This window comes from Cajanus cajan, chromosome 4 (genome assembly GCF_000230855.2).
Source record: "Cajanus cajan strain Asha chromosome 4, NIPB_CcT2T_4, whole genome shotgun sequence".
NCBI classification, from domain to species: Eukaryota; Viridiplantae; Streptophyta; class Magnoliopsida; order Fabales; family Fabaceae; genus Cajanus; species Cajanus cajan.
In genome coordinates, this window is record NC_138520.1 from 79,215,332 (window position 1) to 79,232,458 (window position 17,127).

Here is a 17,127-nt window from a genome sequence, read left to right on the forward strand (position 1 = left end):
AAAGGAAACATTAACAAGTCACGTAAAATAAGATGCAGAGTGCATACATGCATTAGGTGCTGTATACTTTCGTTTAAAGTTATCTGATTCTTGTTGCTTTAGGTGAATGGTGTTGACACCATGCTTTTGGTGTTGGACATTCGTCATATTGTTTGCTTTAATTGCTTTAGATATTGGACACTGGACTTCGGGTGACGAATCCGATGCCATGCTTTTCGTGTTGACACCAGAATCTTGTGTCCGACATTTCCTTTTACCAAATTTCAACTTTGATCTCCTTTTTCAAAATTATTTAACACCAAGTTTGTATAATAGGCGTCGATACTATGCTTCAATTACGTAACTGCGTTTTGAAAATTTAAGGTCAGTCAAATATAATTTATTATAATGGGAATCCAATCTTATGGCATTTATCAGAATTTTTGGTATTAGGTGGAGTGAAAGTAGTCGGTGTAAGTGTAAATAGCTAGCCATATACATGACGTTTTGCATGATACTGGGAGTTTCAACACATAAGCATGAAAAATTTTCTCCCTACCAGAACAAAGAAATATAAAAATGGGTTAACAAGGGGCAAAATTACCACTAATATTGAAATATTATTTTTCAAGAAATTTCCCATTTCTGACTATAGTTGTAACAACTTTTTTTTTTTTTTTTACAGTATTTGGATAATAAATCCATGTGATATTTTAAACTACCAGTTCCCGACGACACGAACAAAAAGGACCATGTTTGTACCACGTCCGGCTTCCGCCCTTTGGAACAACCACCATGCTGTTGTGGGTTTAACCCTTAGCTTCATGTTATCACCTTCATCAATATGAACCATCAACTTCCTGGAACATCATCATCAACGAATGTAAGAAACAAAGCTTTCTCATCCAACTGTTCCTCACATGTTACTGTAGGAAATTCCTTCATCCCATCACTACTGGCCTCAAACTCCCTACTTTAGATTAGGGTATGGCATCCCAATAGTTAATGGTTGTTCAGAAATGCGATTAAACAAGCCAACTTATTCCAACATTGTACTTGAATATAAATAACAGTTAAATTTGTGCACAAAAATCTAAACAACTAAATATTATTACTATACCACTAAAGTAAAGAAATTTGAAAGTAAAATAATTATGATGGCCAATTGTCATATAATACAATTCATAAATTCGGAATTACTTAAACATGAAAGAAAAGACAATCATGAATCCTTCTATTTGTTAAATTCTTTATGTTATGCCAAAGACGAGAATAAACAAAAAACATAGGAAGCAAAAGAACAAAAAACTATATATTATCCACACGCAGCCTGAATTTTTTTTATTTCTTTACAGAGAACAAATATATTTTTAATTGGTACCACAGTAAAAGGGAGAAAAGAAATTAAAAATTGGAAAATGCAATAGTAACCAGGAAGCGCCAATCTAGTTTTCTTGTTGGATTCTGCTTTTTCAAGCATTATATCAATGTACAATATAGAAGAAAATCTCTAAGAGATGAATGTAAAAATTTATGGTAAGGGAAGTTGTTGGATAGTGGGTCAATAAGAAATATGAATAGAGGATTTATCTTTTCTGATCTGCTATATCGATTCATGGCCAAAATAAAGATTCCACTGTGTCAATAGATATCAGAAGCACAAAACTGAACTAGATGATTTATTAGCATTGCATAATAGGTTTCAGAAAACCTACTAGTAGGAAAAGGTAACACTTTTAAATCTTTTCATTCGCTCAGTAACTGATCATATATATGGTTGGAGTATGATTCTCATGTCTTTAAAGTGATCTGAGTGAGCAGCTTCTGTAGGATACGGCATTTGGCTTCTAGTTGGTGTAAAGCTCGTGAACTTTTTAAAAGGTTCCCCTTAACATATATTTATGTTTAGGGAGTGAGTATCTTTGCTCGACTGATTTTTTTTATCTTTAGTTTGATTTCCTTTTTAGTAGGATCTATTATTCTCCAATCTCTCTGTAACGTACTTTTATCTCAAATAAAACAACAGTATTCCAGAACAAGTTACCGTTGGACTTGAGAAAAGTAATGTGGAATCACTCCAGAAATACTTGAATCCTGTCACCCATCCTGTCTTGAAAGTCTAACAAGAGTTTTCCCCCAACTTCCTCAGTTGCATCATCCAACAGTTCTTTGATGTTTACGCCACCCAAAGCTGTAGAGTTATGACAAAATTAACCAACAGAAATTGTGAAAAAGAAACCTTGAGTCACAAATTTGGAATAGACATCTATTTATACACTATAATGATTTCTGTTTAGTAATATTACCAGGAACTATGTTTGTAATTCCATCCAGAAATCCAGCCTGTATATAACAAATTACATGTATTATAAGAAAAGGAAACACGAAATCTTAATTGGAGCAATATTCAACTGAACATACACATAATTTAAAGATGAATAACTGATTAACAAAGGGAGGGGTTACCCCAGAGAAAATATGCATAACCGCAGCTTGGGAATGCAGTACAAAAGAAACAAGTTGCAGATTGGCATTCACAAAACAAATATCATGTGTACATTCCGTGTCTCTTTTTCTTTTTCCAAATAACAGGCAAGAAGGGCAAACACAAAGTGATGGAGGAAAGGTGTTTAATTCAGGAAACTGGGACATCCTCCAAATGGATTAGTTCAATTATTAACTTGAATTCAATATATCTGATAGTTCTGCTTCTCAAGACTAATCGTTCAATTAGACTAGAGGAGTTCATGAGGTTTGACCAGATAATACAAATAAATTATTTTTGCTTTTCAGTGCACCTGAAAGTTGTGATCACTTACAGGAATCCTAAGATCGAGTTTCTCAAATCCATCTCTGCCAGTTATTTTTACTCTCAGGGTGCGAGACCAGATACCAGAAAAAGGGTTCCTTGAACTATCTGCACCATATTTATTGTACACATCATCAGGTGTTATAACTTCCACAACAGGATCTTTGAAACTTTGACTTGTCTGCTCTCTATCAACTTGGTCTCTCCGTTGCAAACTGTATAGGCTACTGATATCTGACAAATAACTAATTACTATGAGAATGCAAGAATGAAATGCACAATTTACAATGTGAATATCAACATGAGGCCTTTACTTGTGTCTTTGATTCTCCCCTAGAGCTGAAACATAGAAAACATAGAAAATCCCAGATGAAAAGATAGATGTCTAATTTAATCTTGAGTCATGACTATCTTTTTATAATCCATCGGAATTACATTGACGGTAACAGAACCCAAAGTCATTGCCATCTATGATTAATTAGATTGCTTTTCTTTATCTTTTGATAAAACACTAAAGCAATATTTAACTTGATATTCAGTGTTGAACATATCCATTTCACATTAATAGACCTTAATAGAGCTCAAAAGCTTCTCTCCACGTGCAGTTGAATTCATATGATAAGGTTATTATTCATCATCAACCAACCCCTCCCAAGCCCAACACATGTTTATGAAAGTAAAGTGTTGAAGTCAACCATTAAGAATTAATTTGTTAAAGATAATGAATTGGCAGCTAACAAGAAGACAAAAGTAGGCATAGATTGCATATGATTTTGAGAAAACTACTGCCATTACGCAACAATGTCTCTTTATAGGTGGGTTACTATTTACTTATTTATGAGTTAAGATCTGTCTATCCTACCACTCTTCGAAAGCTGCTGATTGGTACTTGTAGCATAACGCTTCTCTTCTTCATAGTACGCATTGAAACCTAAGATATCCTTAATTTCTTCAAAAGATGGCATGCTTCCTGGAGGAGGAATACGACCTCCTCTAATGGCAGTGAGTGAATCCTACAAATGCAATCATAGATATTACTTATCCACAAATAATAAAATGTAAACAATACTTCAAATAAGCATCAGAAAAGGGTGAAATAACTTTTAAGAATAATGAGTTCAACATCATGGCTTGTTATAAAGGAGTTAAAAAGGTAAAGGTATAATTCATCTAATGACCTCACTCAGTTTGTGTAACTCACCCCTCTCATATTTTTCATCCAAATCTACAGGCAGTTGAGTAGTAACTGGTTATCAGGAGTTGCACTCTTTCCTAGTAGCTTTGTCTTTGGTAGGGACCCATTATACAGGTTGCTTTCATTTATTTCCTTTAAAGCTTCAGGCATTCTGATATTACGGTACATTATTATATGAGAAAAGTACAAGTTGTTTTGGGATACCATTTTGCTAAACATATTATTGCGACAGATAGGATTGTGAGCCATTTTGGTTAACTTAGCATGAGCCGCAATTGTGAGTTGGAATTGGGAGGTGAATATAAAAACAAAATCAGAAACAAGAACTTAATAACATGTCCGATCTCAATCCTGAACTTATGAGCACATATAATATCAAGCAATGAACACGAAGGGGGAAAAGAAGAAATGCAAGTACCTGCATTGCTCGTATAGAAACCCCAATCAATGAAAGCGGATACGCAACGATCTTAAACCCAATCTCCTGAAGCTCCATAGGATTAAGTATGGGCGTCTTGCCCCCTCCCTCAAGCATATTAGCCTACACAACGCAACAAATCATCCCAAGCAGCACCAATGCATTTCCCAAAAATAAGAAAGAAAAAACATACCATTTTGGGAACAAGCGGAGAAACCTCACAGAAAGCCTTCATCTCTTCTCTGGAAGCCAGCGCGTCAATGAAAAGAACATCAGCTCCAGCATCCACAAAAGCCCTCGACCTAACCAGCGCTTCCTCCAACGACAAAGCCTGGCGAGAATCCGTACGCGCCACAATCACAATATCAGAACCACTCTCTCTTCTCGCATCAACCGCAGCCTTAATCTTCATCACCGCCTCTTCTCTCGACACCACTCTCCTCCCGCGCGTGTGTCCACACGCCTTCGGCGACACCTATCCAATTCGTATCCAACAACAAACGTAACTAACTACTAATTACTAATATGTAATCGACAATCATTTTCACTTGAGACATCGAGATCTATTTGCCTGATCTTCGAGAATGATTCCGGCGAAACCGGCGGCGATGTATCCCTTGAGAGTTCGCTTGACGTTCATGGCGTTGCCGTAGCCGTTGTCGGCGTCGCCGATGACGGGAATGGAGACGGCTTGCGTGATGAGGTGGCCTTGCTGGAGCATTTCGGCGTAGGAGATGAGGCCGGTGTCGGGAAGAGCGAGTTTGGCGGCGGAGATAGAGAAGCCGCTGGTGAAGCAGAACTGGAAGCCGGCGTCCTGGACGAGCTTGGCGCTGAGAGCGTCGAAGCAGGCGGGGCCTTGGTGGAGCCCCGGGGAGTCCAGGATTCGGCGGAGGAGCTTGGCGGAAGGAGCGGCGGAGGAGCATCTTATGGCGAGTGATGATTTGAACGTTGGTGAGAGCGATTGGGATCGGTGAGGGACGCGGGTAACACCAACAGTGAAGCTGGGACTGCTAACCGCTGAAACCTTCATTGCTGTCTTCTCCAACTCAACTGCACTTCTCCAATCCTTCATATCATTCTCACAAATTCTTTTTTAAATATATATTATTTATTATGTTTAGTTAAATTAATATTTAATTATAATAATTACATTATTTTTTAAAATTTTTAAAAATATAGTGTAAATATAAATTATAAAAATGTAGTATTATTTTTTTAAAAATTTAAATTATATCACATAATATATTTTATTTAAAGTAAAATTAAATATTAATAAATTACTTATAAACAACCATCATTATTCTCTTGTATTATCTATTACTTATTTTTATTGGTCACATTAAAATATAAAATTTATGCATCTAAAAAAAACATAAATGACAAGTATAAAAATTATAATGAAACATTTTTAATTATAGAACCGAAAATAAAGTTCATAAGATTATAAGTAGCGAAAAGGTAATTAAATTTTAAAATTATAAGTGAAACTTGTATAATGTAAAATTTAGATATAGTTATGAGTCAGCACAAATATCATATGAAACACTACCTTCCCTCAACGTCAAAAAAATCTTATATATCTTATCTTTTATCTTAATATTCAATTGTTTTGGTTTTCAAATTTAAATAAGCGATTCCATTTAAAAAGGGGAAAAAGGATTCAACATTTATTTTCTCTGTACATAAAACCAAGCTTAAAATCGTACTTAAAAGAAGAATAATACTTGACGCTTGGATAATTAAATATTATTAAATGCACATGTATTAATATAACTTTTTAAAAATTAAATGTTTATTGAATGCACTTGTCACAGAAGTCATTATGAAGATTATTTGAAACACCACCTCTCAGTCACTCAACTCATTTCTTTATTAGTAACTCTTAATATTCAAATGCTTTGAGTTTCAATTAATTCAAATTGGTGAATCCATTTAAAGACAGATAGAAAAAAAAATGTCTCTCAACATTTATTTTCTTTTTACATAAAATTCAAACTTGAAATAGTATTTAAAAGAAGTATATTAGTTCTTTTTTTAACTATAGTATGAAATATCTATCTTAAAACAATGACTAATCTCTAAATATTATTGAAACACTTCATATTGTAAGTATATATTAATAGAGTTTATGGTGACATTGTCCATCTAAAAAAAATTTTCACAATCCATCAATCAAAAGTTATGATTTAGATGATATTTTAGATAATTAATATAAAAATTAACACATTTATTATTTATAGTGAATTATAATTAAATAACAGTGTAAAAATGTCTTACATCCATTGATTTGAATTTCAAAAAATTAAATGTCTATCTGTTTAACTTTTCATGTAATTTTACTTATAAGAAAATCGACAATATTATCTTTGAAAAGAATGAATACTCATATATATATATATATATATATATATATATATATATATATATATATATGTGTATGTGTGTGTGTTGTACAATATCACGGTATATAATAATTTGTTTATTTTTGGTACACACCATCCTATATTATTTTTAAAACAAAAAATTGATAATAACCTTTAAATCTTTATTGATACCTCAATTTCTTTCTTTACAATAAAAAATAAAAATACCTCAGCTTCTTTCACCTCAATTTCCGACATTTTCCATTGTGAATACATTAACTCTGAAATTCAAGTTCAATTTTATAAAATAATTTTTCAAATTTACATAATCAGTGATATCAAATTTTGATTTATGTTACTATACAAGTAAAGATGCATGTGGTTTATATAATTATGAAATACCAGGTATGGTGAATGCCAAAATAGATAGGTCATCTATATTTTTTTTATCATATTTTAGCATAGTAATATATATTATTATTATTATATAAAAATACAATTATTAATTTCTATCCTTAATTAATCAAAAAGACTATAAGTCATTCTAATATTTCATATTTATAAAAATAAATAATTTTTTGAAATGTATGTAACTTTTTTATAAAACTACTACTATAATATTCAATGTTATTATTTTTTTCACAAAAATTTAACGTTATTATTATGTCTTTAGAAAATTGTTATTATTATTATTAATATATATATATATATATATAATTATTTTTATCATCTTTTAGTCTTGAAATGTATATTATTATTAAATTGAAATTATTAAATTTGTACAGTAAACAACATTATCCTCAGCAATCCAATTCTACATTATGTACAATTGTGTGAATTAAATTTGATTTGTTCAATTTGTTATAGTAACATTGTCCAATATATAAAGTACAAACTCCTATATATAAAATAAGATAACAAATATCTTGTGTTTTTACAAACTTTTCTTTATGAAAATTATTTTAAAAATTCTTTCAACTTCATATCTGATTTAATTTTTATTTATAACAATAATTTATAAGTTAAATTTTACTATTTTTATAATAATTATTCAGGAAAAAAATTAAACTAACCACTAAAATTAGTTTAATGGTTAGGATAGTTAGAAACATAAGGACCAAGATTCAATCCTCATTGCGACCATCTTTGTAATCTTTTCTATCTTTACAAAAAAAAATTAAACTATAGTATAAATTATTTATCATGAATATAAAATAATTAATATAAAAATATCTACTTGTTCAAATTTTAAATAAAATTCACATATTCAAACATAATATTCATTTATATAATAATTTATTTTTAATTATATATACTAAACATGAATTTTACACCATTTTATTTCTTTACAAAACCAAATGAAAATAAACTATACACAGACTTCTCACCAAAAAAAAATGATTCTTTAGTGATTTTTCAAAAACATTTTGTAGCTTCTTTTTCAGTTAAATGGCAAACTAGTTATTGGGCATAATTATGGTGGTTGACGCACATCACAGAGGTCATTCCAAAGACGGCCTTACCAAATTTTGTGAATATAATGCATGATTACTTAGACGGATTTAGATTATTTTGATAAAATACTAACCAGATAGATATCGAACTGGAACATATCCTTAAGATTAGAAGTTCCATTCTAAAGACAGCAAAAATAAAAGTAGTTGGAGAAGCATCTGATGACACTAGAATACAATGAACTGGGTAAAAGGGTTGGTTGCTGTTTACTTATTGGTGCTTGTAGAATAACGCTCCTCTTCTTCATAATAAGAGTTGAAACCTACGATGTCCTTAATTTCTTCAAAAGATGGCATGCTTCCTGGAGGAGGGATACCGCCTCCTTTAATAGCAGAAAGTGCATCCTACAGATATTATTTACGAGTTAGTTAAGAATGAAAGTGAAGGAAATTAAGAGATGAAAGCAAAGAAAAGTAACCTGCATTGCCCGTATGGAAACCCCAACCAAAGAAAGTGGATAAACAGCAAGTTTATAACCAACTTCTTGAAGCTCCTTGGGATTAAGTAAAGGCGTTTTGCCTCCTCCTTCAAGCATATTAGCCTACACAACTCAACAATATACAAATGATGAGTAATTAGGAAATGAAAGGGGCATTAGTGAATGCAAATGCAATGATGCTATTGCTCATGATATTGATACCAGTTTTGGAACATGGGGAGAAACTTGACATAAAGCCTTCATCTCTTCCACGGAAGCAAGTGCATCGATGAAAAGAACATCGGCTCCAGCATCCGCAAAGGCCCTGCATCGGATCAACGCTTCCTCCAACGACACAGCTTGCCGAGCATCCGTACGCGCCACAATCACAATATCACAACCGCTCTCATTTCTTGCATCAATCGCCGCCCTAATCTTCATCACCGCCTCATCTCTCGGCAACACCTTCCTTCCTCGCGTGTGTCCACACGCTTTCGGCGCCACCTATCCATCCAATTCACACAAATAACATCACAACCTAATTCAATCACCGTCCAACAACAATTAACAACATACACACTGATACTACAAGATTTATAGGATATGGAATCTAACACAATTGTGTGTTTGTAAGAAAAAGAAAGGTGACCTGGTCTTCGAGAAGGATACCGGCGAAACCGGCGGCGATGAAACCCTTGACGGTTCGCTTGAGGTTCATGGCGTTGCCGTAGCCGTTGTCGGCGTCGCCAATGACGGGAATGGAGACGGCTTGGGTGATGAGTCGGCCCTGATCGAGCATTTCGGCGTAGGAGAGGAGTCCAGTGTCGGGAAGAGCCAACCTGGAAGCGGCAATGGAGAAGCCACTGGTGATGCAGTAAGGGAAGCCGGCGGCTTCTATGAGCTTGGCGCCGAGAGCGTCGTAACATGCAGGGCCCTGGTGAACCCCCGGAGTCTCCAATAGTCGCCGGAGCACCTTCACTTTCTCCATCTTCCTTTACTTCACTATGCACACATTCTCCTTACCCAAGGATGAAGGATAATATATACCACACCTTTCGCGTGGGACGCATGCCCTTTACTTTACTTAATTAATTATATCTCTTTCGATATAAATAATTAAGGTAAAAATATTTTCATCTCTTATATTATTTATTAGTGTCAATTTAGTATAATTTTAATTAATTGAATTAATTTAATTTCATATCTTTAAAATGTATCTCAATATCATAACACGTGTCATGTCGTATCATAACACGTGTCAGATCTGTTAAGTATTTAAACGAAAAAAGTGCAAAGATCAAGATAAATTTTAAAAATATAAAATTAAAATTAATTAAAATTAAATTAAATTGACACTAATAAATAATATAAAAGATAAAAAAAAAATATGTATATTATTTTTTTTTCTTTTCAAAAGTTAAACAACAAACCCACCCTTGTTATATACAAACAACTATATCCGCCACTGTATTTTCAGGAATTTCTATTATATCTTCATACTTTCCTATTCTTTTACCTTATTATAGATCAAATGTTCAGGGATTTTTTTTTATAGTTGTGTAATTGTTTTTCCATTTCTTTTTCTTTCGCCCATCCAAACATGAAAAAAGAAAGCCCGCATATTTCCATCCATTTCTCTTCATTCTTTGTTCAGTTCACAGTTTCCAATAATCGAAGGCAACCTTAATTGAGGACATAGAATTACTACTAAATTGTCTCCAAAAGTTTTCTATTTCTTTAGATTATTTTTCTTTCGGCAAATAACATAAAATTAGCAACACACTGGCTAAAAAACTGCCTATTGATCTCTACATAATGAAGAGTTTCTCAAAACTCCATCTAACGAAAATTAGAGCATCCTTTAAATTACAAGACGTGTGAACAAGAGTAGCATCTGAAGGAACTTTTTCCTCTTGCTCTTGGAGGAGCTACCAATACAAAATAAATTTAGAAGAGTCTCCATTTTCTTGATGGAGACTCTTCCTCTTGGTTTTTGGTGTATGAGCCTGTAGGTCTATACTAAGCTACCCATGTTTTTGAGCTTCCAGCCACAGTTCCTTTGCTATGATTTCCTGAATTGGCTTCCTCATCTTGTTTGACTGCAGGGTGAAGATCATCAGCAGCATTTGGAGGGTGCTGATCCTCATCTCTGTCCCCTCTGCAATAAAAAGAAACACCATAGTCTATTAGAAATATTAAAGGATACACATGCTTCTGATTTAAATGGGATTCATGCTCATTGATAGGAGTACTCAATTTAACATGCTACTGATGCTAGAATCAAATAAATGAATTTAGAAATCATTCAATTTTAGAAAATTCATGAAACAACATCCCAACAAAATATCAAAGATAAAACTCAAATACAATACCATCACCATCTCTCATCAAAATTAATGTTTTATCTTGATAATATGCATTTATATTAAATGTAGGCTTAATAATATACATTCATGCATATTAACGAGGTAGAACTCCAATTTTGATTGAAAAACAACAATAACAGTACACATGGTGTTGTACATAAGTTTATTCCAAATATTAATTGAGTAATACTACATGTATAACAAAAATTGTACAATGTCATCTCTCTCCATCACTTATTAATTATGGAGAAATATTATAAATGATGGAGAGAAAAATAGTCACAAAAGTGGTGTTGTACATATAACATTACTCATCAATTATATGTGAAGAAAGTGCAACAATACATACCCAGAATAGATGATAAGTCCAACGGTTACGGCACCAAAGGCCACAAAGTACATCCAATCAACCTGGAAAGCATAATTAGCCCTAGAGATGTTAGCACCTAGCAGGAAATTCTATGAGGGAAAAAAATAAAAGGATGCAACATTAGTATCAGACCTTCTCATGGTAAGCAAAAATGCGAATTAAGACAGCCCACATGTCTGAGGTCAACAGAGACAGATTTAGCATGGTAGAACCATTGATCTGTGACAAAAGAACACAGCACATTTAAAAATACTACATCTAAGCGAAAGCTGGATAGTGGATAATGGATATTATCATACGTCTCTATTGTTAAGCTAAACTATACTAAAAATGTTTTAAGAGTGGCATGAGAAAGATAAAGATGCTATTGCCGGTTGGACATTTATAGACTATAGAATAAGTTAAATTTCTCCAGTGCTAGGAAAGAATTTCAAGAACTTCAATGGGTGATCGTGATAAATTTTTCAGTGCCACACAATTATTAAATTGTTTGGGTCCAGAAATAAACATCAGTGTCCAAAATGATAAACATTCAGAGAGAGAGATTAAAACCAAAGGACTGCATCCTAGAGTCTTTTTACCCAATTATTTTGATTAGTTCCATCTATTTTATTTTTGGTCCATTTATTCAATCATTTTATTCAATATCGAATATAATTTCTTAAAAAATATATTCAGAATTGCTATGGTTTGAATCCACACCTTAAGCAGAACAGGGACTAAAGAGTAGAACATAAACATGGCCACTGCAAATCCAACGAAAGGAAGCGCCTGAAACCAACATTGAAAGAAATTAATATAAACAATAATGGTTACAGGTCTCACATCGCACTAATTGACATGTTGTGAAAACATATATGACTTGATATCAGGCAGATATTATAATAGTCCAACATTATTAAATTCACATCTTTCTGTATGTAATCACAATTATAAGCACTGACTTCGTTCTTGAGGGGCAAAGAGGAAGGGAACACAAATAACTATCCATCTTAAATCTACAGAAAAATGTCGACTAAAGGTATATCATATATGTTTCACATAAACTTCTAGCCTTGCAATGCAGGCATCTTAGTAAAAGTGAATTCTGTCACTTAATCAATCATAGTAGAGAGTGATAAAGAGAGCTTACTGCCTCAGCCGACCAATGAATCGATTTAAGTTCATTGCGCTCAAGTATGCTTCTGTAATAATTATTAAGGATACAACAGGAAAAAGAAATGTAATAATTCTAATCAATGGGCATAAGTTTTTGTTTTTCCTTGACTAAATTAATGTAACTACATATAAAAATCACTATTTCTTCATTCAACAAAAAAAAAAATCTCACCACACTCAAAAAATAAGTTATTAATTAAAATTGCATTTCGTTCACCTGTAACAACTCCTCAATCAATTTAACATTTCGAAGTAAATTCCCAAATCAAAACCCTTGGTACAACATGATTATGACACAGAACAATTTGTTAACCATTGAGCAAACCAATATTATTTGGCACAAAGATTGAAATTAGATGCTTAAGCTATGAATGTTTGAGCCTTGGCAAGTGGCGCCTGCTGCCAAATAGATTCCTCTGTGCAAATTTAATTGGAGAGCCTTGTGGTAAATATTCAGACATAAGTAAGCTAGGGAAAAGATTCAAAACAGAAAGATCCCATGTTCCTCATAATAAGAACAATTTGAATTTTGAAGGATACATTTGAATAGCACTGATAATGCCACCAGAGAGACCCAACATTGCCATGAGCTCTACTCTATCAGCATTTTTCACCAGAAATTCCTGCAATGCAAAAGAAATAACAGCAACAAAAGGAAGATTACACATAACGAAACACCAATGTAAGCAGTTAGTTAAGCAGGCACTAGCCCAAACTAGTGGAAAGCAAACTGTGAAATACTAACCTAATAAGAATTTAATCAATTTACATTTAGGACAGAAAGTGCAATGTTTGAATAGTAATTAGTGAGTATATCATATGTATTTATTGTGTTGTGCCACGCTATCAACTGCAAGAGTGCTGCAAAATACTTTAAAGCAGAAGTATAATCAGCTTACCTCACTGACATTACTGATTGCATACAAGGTAGCACCAGCGATAACAAGAATGTCCCCTTTACGAGGATTGCTTCCACCTATAACAAGTGAACATGACATCAGAAAACTACCATAAATGGAATTGTGCATGTTATGGATGATATTAAAAATAGGATAAAAATGCACTATGGATGTAACACATGGTGCTTGAGTGGGTGTATATATGTGTGCAAGTAAAAAATAAAAGATATTGATCCCAGGCAGTATGCAGTACATAAAAAGTCCCCTACCTGCACGGTCACCTGCATGGACGTCAGAAAACACAACCAGGACAAGGCCAGCAACACAAACAACTACACCAGTAATCTTTTTGAACCTATATTTTGTTTTCAAGAAAAGCCATGTAAGAAGCATAACGGATGGGATTGACCAGCAGTCAAGCAGCATCACACTTGTAAGTGAGGTGTATTGGTACGCCTTCACAACTGTTCAGTAGATAAGAATTAGTTTAGATATAATTGCAAGTAAACATATGACTTGCTTCATTTTAATACTAAGAGTCCAATAAATATACAAGGAAAGTTCACACTCGAGTAATTTAAATTTGGGACATATAGGTTAGTCATTATACTTTAATTGTGCTCTGACCTATGAATGTTTGAGCAGACCGTGTATAAATATATTAATTGCACCAATGTTTTCTATATGTAATACTATGTCTCCAGCATCATGAAACACTTACCAAGAAAATTTGCTTCTACATCAACCAATCCGAGAACTATATAATAGTACCATTTTGCCTGTGTTAGAACCAAATGAAGTGAGTGAAGCTGACATTAAATGTTTTAGTTGCGATGGAAACAGAGAAAAAATAGAACAGATGATCTTTGTGAAAGGAAGCACTCTCACACTCTCTCCTTAAAGTAGAAACAAAAGAATATCAACACTTTTGCTGGAAAAAAAAAAAAAAAAAAAAAAAAGGAAGCAAAAGGTCAATATAAAAATGCATTACAAACTTTTATGAATTGCTACCCAACCCAAAAATATTGTAAAAATTTGCAGATTGGTTAAATATTTGGCGCATCTAACATTAGAATCTTATCCAGGCATCTTAGAATAGTGGATTAAGCCTAACTCAACCCTACAAAACCGGCTTGTATGGTGAGGGTTGCTTTCCACTTATATACTATTTAATTGCCTAATCTCTAGTCGATGTGGGACTTGGGTTTTTCCCAATACACCCCCCTCACGTCCAGCACTATTAGGCTTGGTACGTGGATAAATGGTAGGTGGCCCTTTTTCAATGATCTAGGATTGGCGGGACTTGAAATACACCCCTCATGCCCATGGTGCATGTAACAATGAATGGTGGGTGGCCCATTTTTAAGAATCTAGGATAGCTCTGATACCATCTTAGAATAGTGGATTAAGCCTAACTCAACCCTACAAAACCGGCTTGTATGGTGAGGGTTGCTTTCCACTTATATACTATTTAATTGCCTAATCTCTAGTCGATGTGGGACTTGGATTTTTCCCAATAAGGCATCTAAAGAATCTTTTCTTTCCATCTGGAGAACAGTCTGTCAATCTCAACTGATATTCGTTCATTCATTCAATGAACAGCACCAGTTTTACAATGCCAAAGAGGCATCAGAAGTTTAATAAAATACAGTGATATTACAGAAACTGAGGAAATATTCTAGCCACCAATCTCTTTCAGTCCAATAACGAAATTAATCTTAAAAAAAAAAAAAAAAGAGTAACTTTTCATCATATTTTGCATATAATAAAAATCCTATTGACAATAAGTAGCATCATAATTCATGAGCACAAATATGTGAAGCAACTATATAGTACAACCTTGAGTGTTTCCCTTCGGTATAGGAGAGTACTTCCATAGACAACCGCCAAGAACACATAGTTCAGAAACGACTGTGAAGTTGGAGCATTAATTCCTACGATAATGAAAGAAAAAGAATGAAAAATCGTCTGAGTCATTAATAAGCATGTAGAGGTTGGTCCAAAAACACACAAGGAGGTACAAAAATACTACTATGAAACTTAGCAGCCAAATCTATAAAAGTATAAATCAAAAGGCACACTTGCAATCTGAGAAATTGGCCAGCACTTATAATGAGTCAAAATAACAATAGTTGCATATAGAATTATGAAACCAAAAGAGGAGATAGATGAAACCTTTTTTAGCCAATTCAGAAGAAGTGAAAGCGGTGGAAGTTATGAGAAGAGAAAGAAACTGTCCCAAGCCAAGGCCTATTAACGTTTTTGGGGTACAAATCCTGCGAAAATGGAACATGGTATTTGGTTTGGCAACTGAAAGGGTGTTTGTTGTGTTTGTTCTAATTAGATTAGAAGAAAGGGAGGGAATGTGTGTTGTGTTGTGTTGGGTGGTTGAGAAAGTGAAAGAGCAGAAACTAAACAGCATATGAAGCAATGTCGTCTTGAGTTTCAGCCGTCAATTATTGCTGACACTCACTGCATAGTCCAATCAATCACTTTCACTTCTTGCGTGATTGCACCATTGACCTTTAGATATCACTGTATCCAATAAAATAATCATTCAAATCAGTTGTAAATTCTCTTTATTTATACTTTAATAAAATAAAAAAACAAAATTATTAATAGCCATTTTTTTCATTTTATGAAAAGTAATATAATATTTAAATTATCTGCTTCTACAATAAAAAGAATTTAGAAGTTTCATTGACATTTTCACTCAGCAAGAGTGCTTATCTTGAACTCTCCTTCTCCAGCTGTGGATTCCCTCTTCTTCTTAGATGGGTTGGTAAGGAGTGTTGCACCTTCTCTTCTTTTTCCTTGTATAAAATAAATAGTAGTACTTTTTAAAGTTTGTGAATCAGCCTATTCACACGTACTTAAACACAAATAATTTCACATAATTTAATTATCCAGCTTTGAACTTAATATTTAATTAACAAAACAGGTTATGCTTACTGTTGGCATGCGTGGCTCTTGATTTTAATCATTTGACTAACGTCTCCCATTGAACTTATTAAATAAATAAATAAAATATTATTAGAACAAAAAATTTCATAAAAAATGATTAATCAAATTTTTCAAAACGATAAGCAGAGTCGACCTTGAGTATTTTATTTCGTTGATTTACATGAATTGAAAAAAAAAATGATTTGCTCATGATTATTTAAGTATCACATGACTATAATTCTTAAACTCAAAAGTGTAAACAACAATTAACTAAAAACACACTTGTCTGTAAAAAAATTGATTAAACATACTGTATGAGGTTATTAGTTCTTTTTGGAGACCATTATGTAATAAGAAAAAAAGTCTTTAATGGTAGTTTGATTTCAAGATTTCAACAAAGTAAAAGAGACTATAATTTAGAAAATTAGAAAATTTTGAAATAAAATAAAAGATAGTAAATTTAAGACAATTTTTATTTATCAAAAAGTTTCACGTTAAAAGATATAAAATAAATAAATTAAGAATATATCATATTTTCTCTATACATCTTATATTATTGATTTATATTTTCCTATTATGGATAGAATTTTCCAAAATTATAAAAAGATCTTTGTTGATAAGTTATAACATTCTCTAACAATTAATTGATTATTCCTAATTACTTTATTTTCAGAATATCTTTCTAATTTAATTA

The 17,127-nt window shown here is 32.9% G+C and overlaps 3 protein-coding genes and 1 long non-coding RNA gene across 5 annotated transcripts; 1 reads left to right on the forward strand and 3 right to left on the reverse strand.

The window, feature by feature from the left end:
- Window positions 1-62: 62 nt before the first annotated feature.
- Window positions 63-717, forward strand: LOC145956992 (uncharacterized). Its single transcript, XR_014433450.1, has 2 exons — window positions 63-363; window positions 665-717. It is a non-coding gene; the product is annotated as an uncharacterized LOC145956992 (long non-coding RNA).
- LOC109802239 (uncharacterized) lies at window positions 580-5,488 on the reverse strand. Of its 2 annotated transcripts, none has more exons than XM_020363520.3 (8): window positions 4,973-5,488; window positions 4,595-4,876; window positions 4,402-4,524; window positions 3,651-3,801; window positions 2,799-2,896; window positions 2,286-2,322; window positions 2,024-2,170; window positions 580-839 (listed from the first exon to the last, which is right to left on the reverse strand). In XM_020363520.3, exons 1-7 carry the CDS (start codon window positions 5,471-5,473, stop codon window positions 2,052-2,054), a joined length of 1,311 nt encoding a protein of 436 aa, XP_020219109.2. In that variant the 5' UTR covers window positions 5,474-5,488; the 3' UTR covers window positions 580-839; window positions 2,024-2,051. The 2 variants fall into 2 exon arrangements, with proteins under 2 accessions (XP_020219109.2, XP_020219108.2); XM_020363519.3 differs by having other exon boundaries at window positions 2,799-3,022.
- Window positions 5,489-8,358: 2,870 nt separating this feature from the next.
- On the reverse strand, window positions 8,359-9,724 carry LOC109802358 (uncharacterized). The gene is made up of 4 exons (XM_020363695.3): window positions 9,347-9,724; window positions 8,920-9,201; window positions 8,698-8,820; window positions 8,359-8,623 (listed from the first exon to the last, which is right to left on the reverse strand). Exons 1-4 carry the CDS (start codon window positions 9,683-9,685, stop codon window positions 8,486-8,488), a joined length of 882 nt encoding a protein of 293 aa, XP_020219284.2. The 5' UTR covers window positions 9,686-9,724; the 3' UTR covers window positions 8,359-8,485.
- Window positions 9,725-10,358: 634 nt separating this feature from the next.
- Window positions 10,359-15,988, reverse strand: LOC109802577 (uncharacterized). The gene is made up of 11 exons (XM_020363995.3): window positions 15,666-15,988; window positions 15,330-15,424; window positions 14,212-14,269; window positions 13,760-13,954; window positions 13,491-13,567; window positions 13,132-13,214; window positions 12,566-12,617; window positions 12,136-12,204; window positions 11,566-11,652; window positions 11,413-11,474; window positions 10,359-10,855 (listed from the first exon to the last, which is right to left on the reverse strand). Exons 1-11 carry the CDS (start codon window positions 15,910-15,912, stop codon window positions 10,717-10,719), a joined length of 1,164 nt encoding a protein of 387 aa, XP_020219584.1. The 5' UTR covers window positions 15,913-15,988; the 3' UTR covers window positions 10,359-10,716.
- Window positions 15,989-17,127: the final 1,139 nt, after the last annotated feature.